The following is a 16,090-nucleotide window of genomic DNA, read 5'->3' as shown; positions in this document are numbered from 1 at the left end:
TTATCACAGCCAATAAAGACAAAAAGCAAAAGCAAGGCAGATACTTTCTGCCTAGACGCCGTGGTGATGGGCACATTAGAAATGAGGTAGATTAGATAGATGAACTAGACAGACACATCTAACTGTCCTCCAGTGCACTCATTTGTTTGACAGCCCGGAAAATGCCAACATTCCTGGGATTAAATGAAAATAGAAAATTGCATTTTCACTGTAAAGTATACACAGAACTTTCCTATGTCAGATTCTCTTTGTTAAAATAAACCAGGGCCCAACCACGTCCTCCCAGAGTGACCCAAAGCACAAGATAAATGACACAGTAAGCAAGGCACAACCGAGAGCCCTTGGGCTGCTACCCTTGTACCCAGGTTTTAGTGGAGTGATAATGACCTGCACAAACGTTGAGACATTAATTTTCTCCTGAGCTCAACAGCACCAAATATCCTAAACTGCCCAACATGCACTGCTGTCTTGATACTGTAATTCTTTTATCCATGACTTGCAGCTACTTTACCTTTATGGGTTGGTCAAACAATTTTTGTTCTGTGGTGCCTTTCCCCCCCACTTTGTTCTTCAAGAAAGCAAAAGTAAATATTTTGAATGTAAAAAATAAAGAAGAACATTGAGTGGAGCGATTGTCCCCAGAGGTTGCTGGCCCAGGTCTGTCCCCGTGTGGTTTTGCCCCAGCTCTCAGAGCAGCACATGCACACAGTGACACACGGTTCACACTTGTGTCCACGTTCCTTCTCTTCTCCCAGCGCCAGGACGTGTGCTCCAGTCCAGAGCTGCATGTGGCAGCCTGGCAATCCCCGGGCAGGCTCCTGCTCCTGCCCACCCCAGCTCTGACAGAAGCGCCGCTGAGCCCGGGGAGCTGAGCGGCATCCCGGAGCTGCCGGGGAGAACAGAATCCAGCTCCTTGTGACAGTTTTCCCCACACAACATCACAATCAGCCAAACACATTTGTAATCTACTGCAGCTGGTGTTTCTATAATTGATAGAGATATAAAAGCCCTTTTTGCTAAAGTTGTACTTTTGTATTTTTTTTTCTTGGGGGAGTTGTGAGAAAGCAGCTACAAAAAGCAAGCTTTAAATCTCAGATAATGTAGCTCCCTTTAGAATCCCAAGCTTAAAGCAAGTAGTTATGAGTTTAGCAATGCAAAAAAAGGGAGCTAAAAACAAACATTTATTTTACTTGACGTAGCAAAACAGTGGATTAAAAAGTTAAATCAATGCACCGTCTGAATGGTTCCTGCTGTAGCTGCAATTTCAAATGAAATAAGAATGTTATAAAAACTCGCCCATATTAGGCAGATTTGGAAATGTCTCCTTGTAACTGTTCTTTAAGTGTTCTGTCTATGAGCACTAACAGGTCACTGCACAGGAAATGCAAAAATATGTTACATTTTAATCAGGGCATATAAAATGCTGTCTAGAATGTTACATTGCCCTTGGGAATCTGTAGTAAGTAGGGGAACTTTTACAAAGTCCAGGTCACTCTCCCCATTACATCACTGTTAAAAAAAAATATTATTAGGTTACATTACAGAGATGTCATGTATTAGAACCCTCCCAGTTGCAGGATGATGGCTAAGAGATGCTTATTTCCTTGGAGAAACTCGTAATCACTCCCCTGTTCCCCTGTTCATACTTTGTGTGTTGGAAATAGTGCATTTTAACCGAATCAAAATGTTTCCAAACAATTATAAAGAGGGAGGACTAATATAAAAATGAGACTCTTCATATACTCACTGCAACAACAAATTTCAGCACTTTTACCCTAACACACACACACACAAATTGAAACTCTGCCTGGCTGTACCTCGCAGGTGATAAAAAATGAAAGAAGGGGTTTTAGCAGACATGTTTGGGAATGATTAAGGTAAAATGTCCCTAATCCAAACAAATGGAAATCCAGATGTTGATGGCATCATAACATTCCTCTGCCTCCCTGCAACTCTTTCTGCACATGATTTACATTTGTTTAACCCAAATCACAAGTTTGTAAAATCTTTAATAAGTTCACTGAAACAACAAAAGAGTAATGCAGGGATGACTGTTTTCCAGATTAACATTCTCAGGATTTTAGTTATTTAATATATAAATGCTGGAGGTGACACAAACCAGTACAATAACCTGAAGGCAACCTGCTCTGCTGAGCCTGATTCAAGTTTTGTCACTGACTTTCAGATAGAAAGATCAGATTTATAGGAAAAAATTCCCACGGGGCAGCAAATGAAATAAAAATAAAAATAAAAAAAAATTTAAAAAAAATAAAATAAAATAAAATAAAATAAAATAAAATAAAATAAACCCCTTGCTCTGAGTAAAACCAAAGTCAGAGCCCCAGGGTCCCAGGGCAGGTACCCACACAGCGACCCAGGGACGAGCCCTCTGCCATGGGCATGTTGTGGCAAGAGTGGAGCTCTCAGACTAACAGGCCCTTTTTATCTGAACAGATATCTGTGGTTGAAACTCCTGGCGGGATTCTTTGTCTTGTCTCGGAGCTGCTTTTGTACCACAGCTTCTTCATTGCCTGGAGTGCCCACACTCCACTTGGCCCGATCCACGCTGGCCGTGCCAGGCCCGGCCCCACCACTGACCGACCCACCTGTCCCACACATCGACGCCTCCCAAACACACCAAACACACCAAATACACCAAATATTCCGTTGTCACACATTCTGTGTGGGGTCACCAACCTCTCCATGTGCTGCCTGAGCTCTTCCAGTCTCCTGTTGGCTCTGCCATCCAAGGGCAGCCCTGTGCCTCACTGGCATCATCTTGTCCTCGTCCCCGTGCCAGGAATCGGAATTTTCCTCCTTTCCATTGGGTTTTGCACCTTTCCTGAGCTGCCTGCACTGTGCCTGTGGATGGGATCTCATCTCTGCCATTCAACTGGCATGGGGGGGCACAGCTCTGGCGGATTTTAAGGGGACTTTTTCACTTTTTCCCCACAGAAGAAGTTCCCGCCTCACACGCGCCGGGCCCACCGAGCCATGGCGGCCCCTCAGGCCTGGCGCTGCCACGCCAGCGCGGCCGGGTGGGAGCTGCTCCCCGCGGGGGCGGATGGATTTCCTGCACACATCCATCCCCAGCGTGAGGCGTGGATGCGTGCGGGCTTTGGGAAAGCCAGCTGGGAGTCACACGTGTGGAGCCACCCTTGCTCCCATCCAGGATTGATCCGGGCAGGAGCGGCTGGACACGCTCCCAGCCTGAGCTCATGCTCAATACCGTGCTCTGCGCTCACCAGGCTATAAAGTCATGCACACAAGTTTACCCCTGTTTTCTGTGGATATTGGATAATTGGATGCTCTCTGCCCCTGCTTGTCCATGCTCTGCTCCCTAAATTTCCCTGTTTCCTCTCTCAAGGCCTGGGCTCCAGCCTAACACAAACACAGACCTTTTCTTCATTCTCCTTCGACTCAGACCCGTCACTGCCCCTGCAGCCATTGTCCTACTTATCCCCAGCTAAAACGTTTTTTAAGGCAATGTAATTGAAAAAGAGAAACCAAGAACAGAGCATGCGTGGTGGGGATGGCACGTTGGAGAATGCTGTGTCACCTTCTAAAAATTCTTTGGCAACAGCAACTTTTAGGCTTTATAAGTCAGACAAATTTGGGTGGATTTTCTCAGGAAAAGCAAAAAGATATCTCTGAAAAATGTTCACGTCACTGCCAGAAAGCTCAGTGGTCCCACAGCTTTGAAATAAACCCTGATGAACGTCTTCTAATTTTTTGCCAAATAGCATCCTACCCTAAATTACAGGAAGAACATTTTAAGAAAGAAAACACAGATTTTAATGATGGAAATGGTTACTTTGAGCAGCTCAGAACTGGAAATATTAGAACCAGTAGAAATCAAACTTCTCAGCAGGAAACCCCAAACAATCTGGGCTATAAGAACTGTTGAGCCCATAATGCAGAAGTTATTGCTGCCGTGCCCTGGGCTATCCAGTGCTCCCACATCCACACAACACTGCTCTCCAGGACCCTGCTGGTTTTCTGTTCTTTTCAAGATTTTCCCTACTTTTCCCCCCTTTTTATTATCACACATCTGAACCTTTACCACATTCAAGGCCTGCCAGGCAGATGAAGATGCTGAGCCCTGGGCACCAGTCTTGGCTACTTGTCCTGCCCCATCCAGTGCACGTTGCCTCTCCAGTCTGAACAACCCAGATGGAGAAAGAGATCATCAGATTAAAAAAACAAACTAAAACAATACATCTATAATTTCCATCACAGAAAAGCCTGATGACTTGCGCTGTCATATTTGAGCTGATTTCTCTCATGCACGAGTAGAACAATAACCAGGCAAGGCTAAAAATGCCAGGTCTGAGTCCCTGATTCAGTCAGAGCAGCCCTTGGCCATAAATTTCAGCACAGACTTAAAAATTGATAGAAACTCTTTTTAAATCATCAAGTATTCAGCTGCTCATTACTGATATATGCTTTAATGATATGCCCTTAAATTTGGGTCTAGTTTTAAAAATACAGTTTCCTCAAATTCCATGCAAAATCCAGGCCTCGTAATTTTGTTCTGGTTCTTTTTCCTTTCTAAGGTCTGCTTGAAACACAAAATTTAAGGAGTTTGCTCTGTCAGGTAGCGTTTTGTTAGCTTTTGACAAGAGAAAATATTTAATACCCTATTTTTTTTTCCTGCTCTGAATATTAGTTTAATTGTCACAAATAATTAAACGCTTATGAGGAAGAGATGTCTTCAGACATTTTGACAATACATATTAAGAGACACTTTAAGGCAAATCTGCACAGATCGGCTTTTATTTGTTATGCTAAACGATGATGCATCCTGATTGCATTTGTTCCTTATTTGTGTGTGCAACAGGAGACGTACTGTGAATGATCTGTAAGGAATAAAATGACAGTATTTGACAGGCTAGGAAATGTCTGGGCAAGGATACAGGAGAAGGAACCCTGAAAGGGCATTGTTTATGGAGGGGCAATGGGGAGAGATACTCCCTTCAATCCAAGGCAATGAAAGGCGCCAACAACTAAATTACAGTTAATAACAGTAAGAAATAAACATAAATTACGTATACAAGGCTCGAGCTCAAGGACTTTGGACCACTAAAAATATATATTATTATATCAATTATCAACGAGAGACAAATTCCCATCCTGGGAATTTGCATACGAACTCTAATAACCTACTATTCAGAAACAGAGGCAAGCATTAATTTCCACATGAAAAGGAGCCACGGGAGCTTCCCAAGTCCCCAGCTCCAGAGAAGAAAGCCCTACCTGGTGATTCAGCACCTCTGCTCAAGAGGGTAGCAGGTGGTCTCCCAGGTAAGGCAGATCAGCCCTATATTACTTAAGATTTATTTGAAGTTCCTGTCAATATAATGGCTGAAACAACCATTCCTGAAAGGTAATATGGTGTGAAAATAAACATAAACAATCCTTAATGAATCCATAGGCTATTACTTGCAGCATATTTCTTCTATAGGCAATACATACATCTCCAGTTTAGGGAAACAGCGCTGCTCTTGATAGAGGCACAATTCCAGTTTACACAAGAGAGGGAGCTGAGGGAAGTCCATGGGAATTTGGTGCTAAAGGCTTTTGAAAATTCAGGTCTCTCTTGAGCTGCCCATGTAAGGATTTAGACCCTTGGCACCAGAAGCTGAGCCTCAAACTGTATCATCAGAGATTTCCAACCACCTCTGGGAGAATGGGGGGAGGAAAATGTGCATGGCCTGTTCAGCTGCAACTAGACCAGGTTTTACATATTTCTCAGGGCAATGCTTTATAGACAGTCACATCCAGCTCTGCCAAAGAAATGCAGAACAGTTTATGGGAAGAAAAGTAACAGGAACCAAATTCTCTGGTCCTGAAACCTATCACTGGCTAAAAACTAGAATGCAAAAAACTTGATTATTCTGTCTAAAACTCTTGCCAAGTAAAGCTCCTTTGGCTTGTTAGAATTAGCAGAGCTCTGCTTTCTCAAACCATGAGTCCTCCTGCTTTTGGGAGCTCCTGGCCATGAGCAAAGTGCCTCTTCCTCCACCACAGGGAATTGCATGGGAGAGATGAAAGTGCACTCCCAACTTCCCCAGGGTCCCAGCTGGGCTGTTCCCTCTTCTCCCCCAGCACAGGCAAGAGGATGCCACGAGCTTCCAGCCCAGATTTCCCTCCTGGAAGTGCTCTGATGATAGAAATGTGATCTAGTACCACAGGGAGGGAACTGGGAGCAAATTCTGTTTGACCTTGAGCAAATCAGGTAAAACCTCCCGGGTTCAATTTGCCCTTCTGTAAAACCGAGGGGAAATATTCCACATCACTGGGGTTATTCTGAGGACTATCAGTGAGAAATCCATGGAAGAAAGGTGCTAAGTGTGAAGAAATATGCTCCACTGCCTAACAAAGGACACAAATACGAGCAGGATCCATGCAGCTAATGAAAAACACTGGAAAGCTTTTAATTTTTTTAGCATTTAATGCTACAGATGATCAATATAACTACTTAGCTTCTTTCTCCTTTCACGTGTTAATTTAATGCTACTTGTATTGTGCTTATGTATGTTATGACATGGCTGAAAAACACATAAAAAAATAATTTTGGTAGACCAATACAGCAGCTGGCACAAGGTTATGTTTCTTTGATACAAAATCATGAAAGACCCAGCGCTTTCCTGTGAAGTCCACTCACCCTGCGGGAAGCAAATGAATTCTCCCTATATGTACAAAGAAAATTGCAGACCTTACAAATTGTGCTGGTGATTCGCCGTGCAATTCACACAAAAAATTATTTCTATATGGAAAATTCAGAGTAAAATCTTTCTACGAAAAATAGGAATTACTTCTGTCCAAGTGCAGGGTGAGTGATAGAAACAAGGTTGTTGTCTGCACACGCCAAACTGCACCAATGTGTAGATTTTCGTTCTGATCTCCTCTAAGCAGAGTTTTACTAGGAAAAAAAATCTGAGCTATCAAGGTATTCCAGAGAATTTAATTATTTTCATTAAAAACAAGAACTGTGTGCTGCTCCTTTTTTCAACAGAAATTCTGCACCGATTCCACATAAACAGACCCAATATCACTTCAGCAAAGTTGCTTTGGGAATATGTAACAGCCTTTTTTAAGTTATGAAAGCAATATTGGATGAGATTTACTACAATTTAAGATAAGTGGGTCTTAATTTTATATGAACAGAGAGACTTAAAAAGCAGGCAGGAAGAGTTCCAATTATATTGTGCTGGAATATTAGGCCCTGTGCAAAATTGCCCCTTTTCTGTTTTACATGCCTAAAAACAAGCACAACAGGCTTTTCAATTAAATGAGTCTTTTGAGAGAGATGCAGGAAGAGCCAGCGAGCTCCTTAAAACTTTATTGTTTTTTATCTTTGTCAGATAGGGCTGTGTGTTAAAAATGACCTGTTCTTTGCAGCACACAGTCCTTCCTGCATGTTTTTTCTTCCTGTTTGACCCATCAATTTTAAGGGCTTCCTGAAATGGGAATGCAAGGCTTGATCCAGATTAGTTTTCCCCATGTGCTCAGTGGCTGTGCTTTTCCATAGCCATCCAGAGCTCAGGATGTTTCCCAGAGTCTCTTTAGCATTGGGAGTAACTTTAATGAGCCTCAGTATCATTAGAGGAAGGCAGTTTACAGAACACAGGGAGAAAAGACACTGAAAGGAATAAGATACAGCTCTAATAGATACAAGCCATGGAGATGAAAGAACGAAGTCAGCATCTCATTTGCATTAATACAATAAAAATACAGCATTAATGTTGCTAGTTGTAAATTTTTTTTCAATAAAGTTCAGCCTGATTATATCTGGGAAAAAGGTAGGCTGTGCATTCCTCGTAGTATTTATCCTTTAAAGAGCAGTTACTGCCTATTAACTTTCTACATTTAATTGCCACTAAAAACAATCTCCAGGAAACTTCAATCGAAAGTCACTCCTCAAGAACTGATGGTCTGAGCTCTCAGAACTGCTTTGTTTATGGCAATACAAAGCCAGAGCTCCAATCCACACAGCTCCACTCCATCATTATGTTCAGTATTTTGTTTACTGATATTATGTGTGTATGTATATAATTATACACCCAGACACACACACCAGTTCATCACCAGAATCAGGCAAAAGCAATATTGCCAACCTTGTTTATACAAAAAGCACGAAGCACAACCTCAAAAATCGTGAGACTGGCTGAAAATGATGGGAAGTTAAAAACAGTCACTTTGAGAATCAAGGCATTTTTCCTCTGCATGAGAACTTGTAGCCTGCTTGTTTTCAAGTTCCTCTCCAGAGCAAGCAGTTTGAAATAAATTTCCTTTTAAAATGCATATTGGACACTTGCATAACCATCATCAGACTCCAGGAGATGGAGGTTTAAAGAAAATGAAGCCTAACAAAGGACTTCCAGGGGACACCACTCCTAACAGCACAGTTCTCACATTTGGGCAAAGACTGGTGCAGTAATCAAAAACTGCTCTGAACAAGCGAGCTCTCCAGGTGCATCCCTCTCCCAGACAGGCACTTTTCTCTCCTCCTTGCAGGTATGGATGTGTGCATGCCTGAAAAGGATCCATTTTCCAGACATTTAGGACTGTTTGTTCTATTTAGCTGTGGAATTTTACCAATACTTGGGACCATCAGGCACTGCACGTTATGAACTCTGTATTTTTCACAATCAGATCCTGTCATTTTGAAGCTATTGTTGTGCCTTTCTTTTTCCTAGGGCAAAGGGGGAAAACATTTCTTTTAGGGAAACAAAGATTCTCTTCATTTTTCTAAATGAAACACTTAATGCAACACTTAGATCAGAAGACCAGTTTTTCCACTTCTTTTTTTGCCTGAGAAAGCTCACAAGGTAACGGATGAAAAGCCAGCAACAGTTAAAGAGGGATGTGTAAATCTAATGGGAAACACTGTGCTTCTGTGATGCTTTTCTCCTTGAAACCTTAAAAAATACACGGTTTGCTATCAAGGTACTTCTGAGTTGCAGAAGCTGTTATTATAACACGGTAAAAATTACTCTGTGCCAACAGCCTCAAGTGAGAAGCCACCTTAATGAGAAAGAACTGCTTTTAGCCCCTAAAAGCACATGGAACTTTCAGGCTTTGGATTTGCAACCCCATTTTCTGGCATTTTCTTGAGAGCTGCCGCCCCTGTGCACAACATGAACACCGTGCCTTAAAAAAGGCTTCTTTAAAAACCCATCTCATCTCCTGGTACCCAGAACCAGTGTGCAGTAATTAACACAGAGCATGGAAACGTGATTGAGGAGGGAAGTTGGCCGAGCAAGCAGAGTAGCTCAGTCATACAGACTTCAGGGAAGAAAAGCTCGCACCCGTTAGGAACAGAAGTCCCAAACAGAACTGTCCCTGGATTTAAAGCTTAATGGAAGAATCTGGGCCCTCTTCAGAGGCAGAATGCTTCTCAAGGAGCATAAATATTGAATTTTGTAGCTGAACAGCCCAGTCTTACACAGGCAGTCCTTACACAAGCCAGTTGCCCACTGAAGCAAAGTGCTGAGTAAGAGCTGCTGAGCTGGGCCCACTCTCATGTAAATGATTGCAATTAAATAGGTAATGAAAAATCCCTGCTCTTGCATGAATGAAATGTAAGATTTCAGCTCTGAGTGTAATGTGGTTCCAGTTGGCTCCTGTATCAGATTCGGAGACAAATGAAAATGTCTCTCTGCTTGCATGAGCACGCTGTGGGGATAAAACTTCACAAATATTTCATTTTGCAGAGAAGAGGGAAAAACAAAGGCTTATTTTAGCAGCAAAGTCTGTAGGATCCCCCCTTTTTAAGGCAGAATGTGGCACACACATCTCAACCCCAGCAGCATTAAACAGAATTTGAATAATTTTACTTTGCCTTTGCTAATAATACGTCATCCAGTGGAAGAACCAGGCCTTATTCTCCCCTCCACCAGCTGTCATGATATTTTTTTTACATTTGAGCTCTTAAGATCTGCACAATAGCTTAACACAATAAGTGTTTAGCCTCTGGTTCCAACTGTAATTGATAGAGTACAGTTCCATTCCCTCTGCTGCTGCTAAGTTGGGAATTGCAGCCACAGCAACTGACAGCTTTTTTTTCTCCGCGAGTCTGGAGTTGCTCTCTGGGAGTGATGTCCTCATCGGGATGGGAAGGGAAATGACGGGAGAAACGCTCACGCTGGCCCTGCGCTATGGAGGGACTCCAGGGACCTCTGCTAGGGGAAACAGTTCCTTGAGGTGGGTGCTGCTAATAAGAGCAAAAATCAGGAGGAGAAAGCTCCGGGAGGAAATTTCCAAAATCCTGCCAGTTTGGAGAAAATGGGTCTTCTCAGAGAGCACAGAAGAGGGAGAGCATTTATGCACTAGAATTTCTGACAATGGACATGTTTTCAAAAGTGCTGCAAAATTGTGTCATTTACTGATGGAAATGTCTTTTGTTTCCCAGTCACAGGGGCTGAACTCTGGGTGCACCCCGCTCTTCAGATAGTGGGGATATACTGGGCTTGGATAAATCACAGCAAAATTCAAATAGAGAAACAGGCACTAAAATGAATGTGATTTCAAATTGTCCCGTTCAGGCCTGAGTTCTGACACGGGAAAAAAATATTTCCGAGCAGCTTTGGGCTTAGGAGCCGCCTGCAGAATTTAACGCAGATGGCGACTAATTTTGGTGCCTCTTGAGTTGCAAAAGTACCTAATTTGGAATATATTTAATTAACCAGGATTTAAAGGCTCCTCTTGTTTGTGAACACCTTGGCTTTTTTGTCATCTGTCAGCATCGTGATGTGCACTGCAAGTGAAGGGTTCTGAGGCATGAACTGTTTAGGTGGGTTTGATGTGCAGTTGCTTTTCTGGAGGATGTTGAAACAAAACAGAGCTGCCATTTCTACAGTTTCATTCAGCACTGCTTCCTTGGAATCTGCTGCCATTGCCCCTGATATAAAGGATACAAATAATCCTGGAACAGCCACAGTGCTCCTGGTTACATTTATAGATAGATCTCGCTGCCTTTCACCACAGAAACACACAGAGCAAGCCTTTCTGGTCATTTGCTCTGCTCTCTGCAGAAGCATAATTTCGCTTTCTAAATATGATTCTGGTTTAAATAACCTTTGCTACAAAGGTGCAAGCTGCAGCTTTAAAGAACTCCCTGCTCACCATCTTCTGCTTGCTGCTCTATGAGGACTCTTCCAAAAACAAACCCGTGTTATTCTACAGCTCCAATAAACAGAATAAATGTGCCTGAGACTTGCTTCTGCTGTACTTTTCCCCAGCTTTGGTTCTTAGCTAGTCTGTTGGGGCTGAGAGGGAAAGAAAAGTGGAAATATAAAATTTCACCCGCAATGGGCGTTAAGTCCAGATTTCTCTTTGCAGGCTTTAAAAAAGCAAACTACCAATTCATGATCACAAAATAAAATATGCACATTTAAACAAGCTGCAGGGGAAAGGAGAGTTTAATCCAGTGAAATTGTGTTTGAAAGCTATTTCATACCCCTAGGAATAAAATCTGAATAGCAATTCTGCTTTGCTCCCACCCTTCTTCCACCCTTCTGTTAATATATTACCATTTGTTATGGAATCGTTACTAGACTTTTACCCCAGAGGTGGCTGCATTTTGCTGAAGGATGAAGTACTTTGAGGGCCTGAGTCTCTTCTTGCTCACAGGAGCAGTCAGAACTCACTGATGCTGCGAGGGAAGCAATGTTTGATTTGCACCTGAGCGGGAGAAGAATCAGGCCCCGGGTTGTAAAGCCCTTTGTGATGCGTTTGGGTGAAATCTCCAGCGCAAATGGGTTTGTTTATTGTAAACACAGGTCCCATCCTAAAGCAGGCACTGATGGAAAGAGCTGCAACTCTCTGCCTCAAGAACTATCGACTTGGAAATGACGCTCTCAAAAAGCAAGGATGATTCAGAAAATACTCGGCCCTGCAAATACCAAAATGCGTTTGACATCGTTTGGGTGTTGATGTGAAATAAAGTGTCTCTAAAAGTGTAATCGGAGAGCAGAAATCCCCATCACCACACATAAATAGTGCCCCATTTATCCAATTATACTCCCTTGTTTCATTACAATGGTCTGGAATATATTTCTTAGGAATACAAGGATTAAAATTAATAATAGAAAAGGACAAAATTGCCATGTATATTTCTCTAGATAGATTTTCATCTAACAGCAGGACTTCCCTTCTGATTCACTCGCTGGTTCTCTCTAACCTTTACATTATTCATTAATCAAACTCAAAACCTGCTTTCAAAGTCAGTGCATGGCAGTAATTATTTACAGTTGTGCATAGTATTTAATTTTAAGCAATGACAAAAGCAGGCATGTCCAGAATCATAAGGCTTATCATTTTTCTTCCCTTGGAGGTGAACTATCTGAAGAAACTAAAAGTTGCAAACTTCTCTTCAATATCTCTGCTGCCATCGAGACAAAATGATACCTTTGAACTTGTACAACTAAAAATAAATAAAAGTGAAAATTAAGTAATATATAATGTATTAACTCCTTTAAATAAAAGGACTAAGGAGCTTTGCTATCAGCCTTGATGAGAGATTCATTTCTTATTGCACAGTCTGTCTCCTGCCACTTTGAGGTATTTTTCACCATACAGAACAGAACCTCAGTAGTATCCCTGAAAATGAAAGTCAGTTTTAACAACTATATACAACAGGCACGTCTGCTCTTTGAAACTCTCCCCTACCCCCCACAAACACACAAATACAACTTCAAAGCAGGAGAACTATTGCAAATGTATAAACCTACTTCAAATAGTTCTGCTGGCTGAAACTGGACTGCATTTGCAGTATTTTGCTCACCTGAAACAACATTGATCTGAGGAGAAATCTAATCAAAGAAATGCACCACTGAAGAGCAATGCACATTTTATAATGAGAACGAGAAAGGAGAGATCTAATTGTGGTCATACGAGTTTCTCCCTTGTCATTAAGATCTTAAAAATGCTGTAGGATTCTGGATAAAAACATCTCTTACTGTATCTCAGCAGGGAAATCCTGGGAAACAACAGCATGGGCTTTGCTCGCAAAAAATTACTTACTGGAGCCTCTATTTCTAAAAAAGAACACAGTGCCCCTGCCACGAAAAGATACTACACACACTCCAAGTGAAAATTCTACTTTGAAACCCAAATAAAATGAAGCCTCGTGTTCCTGACAGAGAGAAAAAAGGAGCAGTTCTAGCACTGTCACTGTGAGGATCAGCATCCATGAAAAAATAGCTATTTATTTATCCTGCAAGTTGAAAATGTAAATGCCTTACTCAGATCAAACCTCTTGGTGAAGAAAATCATAACAGCGACTCATCTGAATTATCCCAAATACACAAATATATTTATGTAAATATATATACGTGTGTGTATTTTTAGCGTAACTGTTATTTACGGCGTTGACCATAAATTTGGGATCTTTGCCTGCCAAGAATCACACTGGCAACCTGCATAGGTACATTCACAGGGCACGTCCCAAAAGCTTCTGCCTGCAGCCCATTGTCCTGCACCCAAAGAAATCCAGGCAAGGCTGTAAGTTGATAAAAGTTCTGCGTGTCCCAGTTTCTCTGGGATGACATTTCCCTCTGCGTGCATCCCAAGCACTACTTCGCAAAGTTTATTCAAGTGTGCCACTAAACTTGCCCATACATTTTGTCCCACATTTGCTGTGCTACACCCAGGAAATATTCACAAGGGCAAGGGAAAATTTTTAAAGACAAGACATCAAATATGAGTTTTCTTTAAAGAACTAATCCAAGGAAGGACACAAGGGAAAAAAAGAAGGGAAAAAACCCGCCTACATTAAAAGCCAAACAAGATAATAATTGTGCATGTCTGGCTAAGAGAATCTAGAGGGCAAGCCTTACGTCATTGGCACTTGGGTTACCATGGTGAGTGATTTATTGATATATATCAAGAATGAATAGATCAAAGGCAGCAAGATGACAGGTGATCAATCAAATGTCAAATCAAAGCTGGCAATCAACTGGAAAGCTGATTTTTCAGTGGGTGGGTCTGGCAGAAGAAAAATGAACTTCCATATTGCGCTTCCCAGAAACAAAACCCCACCACACTATTAAAAAAAAAATAAAAAGCAATTAAGGAGCCTGAAAGAAAACTCTTTGAAAAGATTTACTATACAGACCCACTCGTCTGTTTCTTTTTCTTGGCCCCCAAAAGAAAAAGAACACCCTACAACGACAAACAAAACACTTCCAAAGTTGCAAACTATTTTCTTCTGTTAAAAAAAAAAAAAAAAAACAAAAAAACAAAAAAACAACACATTGCAAAACCACTTGGCATGTGCAAATATATAAGCTCGGCTACAAAACAAAAGAAGGATTTGATTTGAAAATGTGGATTGTCTTCTAGCAGTCAGAATGTTTCATTTTATTTCCTGTTGCAATTTTCACCACTGATGATCAAAGGCTGAACTTCCCCACCGGGTTCATCAGCAGAGAGAGTCCCTGTACTATTTCAGGCACACACAGCCCTCACACACACACACACACCCGGCCAGAACTGCCACCAGAAATACGGCGAAATAAAAGATTAAACACCCCGACCCACTTCGCGAAACACACGGATCCAAAGCGAAAACCACCGGGAGGGGGAAAATCAGAAAGGGAAAACAAAATCTATCCTAAAGCCAGAAGCAAAGGGAAGCCTGACTGCTTTCGGTTCGGGCAGGAGAAGGGGCAGGGGGAGAAGGGGCGCCGAGGGAAGAAAGTTGGGGGGAAAAGTTTCGGCAGGGCAGCGGCAGCGGGGAGCGGCGGCAGCGGCAGCGAGCCGGTGGCAGCGGCGGAGGGCGAGGGGACAGCCCGTGGCAGAGCAAAATCTTGGCAATAAGGAATGAAACTGGCTCCACAGACTTACGGAGGGAAAGGGAGGGGGAGGGGGATAAATAAATAAAGATCCAGCCCGGAAAAGCAAGGGTGACCCTAAATAATAATAAAGATGGGAGGTAGGAGTGGAAGGAGTGGAGAGACAGAGGCTGTGTAAGTGGATGGCTTCTCCTTACCTGCAGCCCGTTTGGGTGCTTGCTGTTTCCTCCTTGGCATCGCTCTACTTTCTCCAATCTCACTTCTGTCCCCAGATCCGAGAGCCCTGAGACGCTCCTGAGCCGTGTTCCTCTGCCTCTCAGCTGCTTCCCCAGCACCCCCCTCAAGCCTCCCCTGCCCCCCTCCTTTCCACTTCACTGATAGGAACCTGTTTGGTTTTTTTTTTATTTTAGCTTTTTTTTTTTTTTTTTTTCTATTTTCCGGGTTTTTTTTTTTTTTTTTTTTGGTTGGCTTTTTTTTTTTTTTTTTTTTAACTGTTGCAACACTTGCTTTGCTTTGATTCAAACATCCAAGCTCAGGAGCAAATGAAAGGCGCCCACAGTGCCAGAGAATGGTAATAAATAAATAACAAAATAGATCTGTATATATTAAAAAGGCAGCTCTGGAAAGACTGTGGGGCTGGCTGCTTCCTCCCTTCCCTGTCCTGTCCTCCTCCTCCTCGCAGAGCTGTATGGCGGAGCGGTGCCCGGGTGTGCGCGGTGTGTGTGTGTGTGCGTGCGCGTGTGAGCGCGGAGCTCTGCAGGTTCCGTGCTGTCAGATGCCAGGCAGTGAGTGATATGGGAGAGGACAGGGAGGCTCGGGATGGGAGGAAATGTGGGATCCGCACACACACGCGCGCACACGCACCCCTGCGCGCGGGCACACGCGCGCACACGCGCTCACACACACACACACACACACACACGCGCGCACACGCACACACAGGCAGGGCGAGGCGATGCCAGCAAACATCGATCCACCGAGCAAACTGAGCATTAACAAACTCCTCCTCCGCGACCCGATGACAGGAGGAAATTTACTCCGCGCAGCCGGGCGGCAGAGCCGTTCATTAAAGAGACAGGGCGCCGGCACCGCGCCCGCCGCCGCCACCGCCGCAGCCACCCCGCCGCCCGCCGCGGGGACACCCCCATCCGCGACCACCCCCCGATGCGGGACCTGTCCCCGATGCCGGAGCATCCCCTCCACGCGGGACCAGCCCCTTCATGTGCGGGACCACCCCCGCTGCGGGGCCGACCCCTCCCCACGCGGGGCCTCCCCAAGACCCGCACCCC

The 16,090-nt window shown here is 43.3% G+C and overlaps 1 protein-coding gene across 3 annotated transcripts in view; it reads right to left on the bottom strand.

Moving 5' to 3' along the window:
• Nucleotides 1-15,738, bottom strand: part of TSHZ2 (teashirt zinc finger homeobox 2) — a 213,899-nt gene extending 198,161 nt beyond the window's left edge. For all 3 annotated transcript variants that reach the window (XM_042045075.1, XM_042045083.1, XM_042045068.1), the window contains exon 1: nt 14,999-15,738. In XM_042045075.1, the coding sequence (XP_041901009.1) occupies nt 14,999-15,038 (40 nt within the window). In that variant the 5' untranslated portion in view covers nt 15,039-15,738. The remainder of the gene's footprint in view (nt 1-14,998) is intronic.
• Nucleotides 15,739-16,090: the final 352 nt, after the last annotated feature.

This window comes from Corvus kubaryi, unplaced genomic scaffold (assembly GCF_017639235.1).
Source record: "Corvus kubaryi isolate FWS band 111438036 unplaced genomic scaffold, C.kubaryi_AGA036_p1.0 134, whole genome shotgun sequence".
In the NCBI taxonomy this organism is placed as follows: Eukaryota; Metazoa; Chordata; class Aves; order Passeriformes; family Corvidae; genus Corvus; species Corvus kubaryi.
Note: the sequence above shows the minus strand (reverse complement) of the source record. Positions and strands in the feature narration are given on the sequence as shown.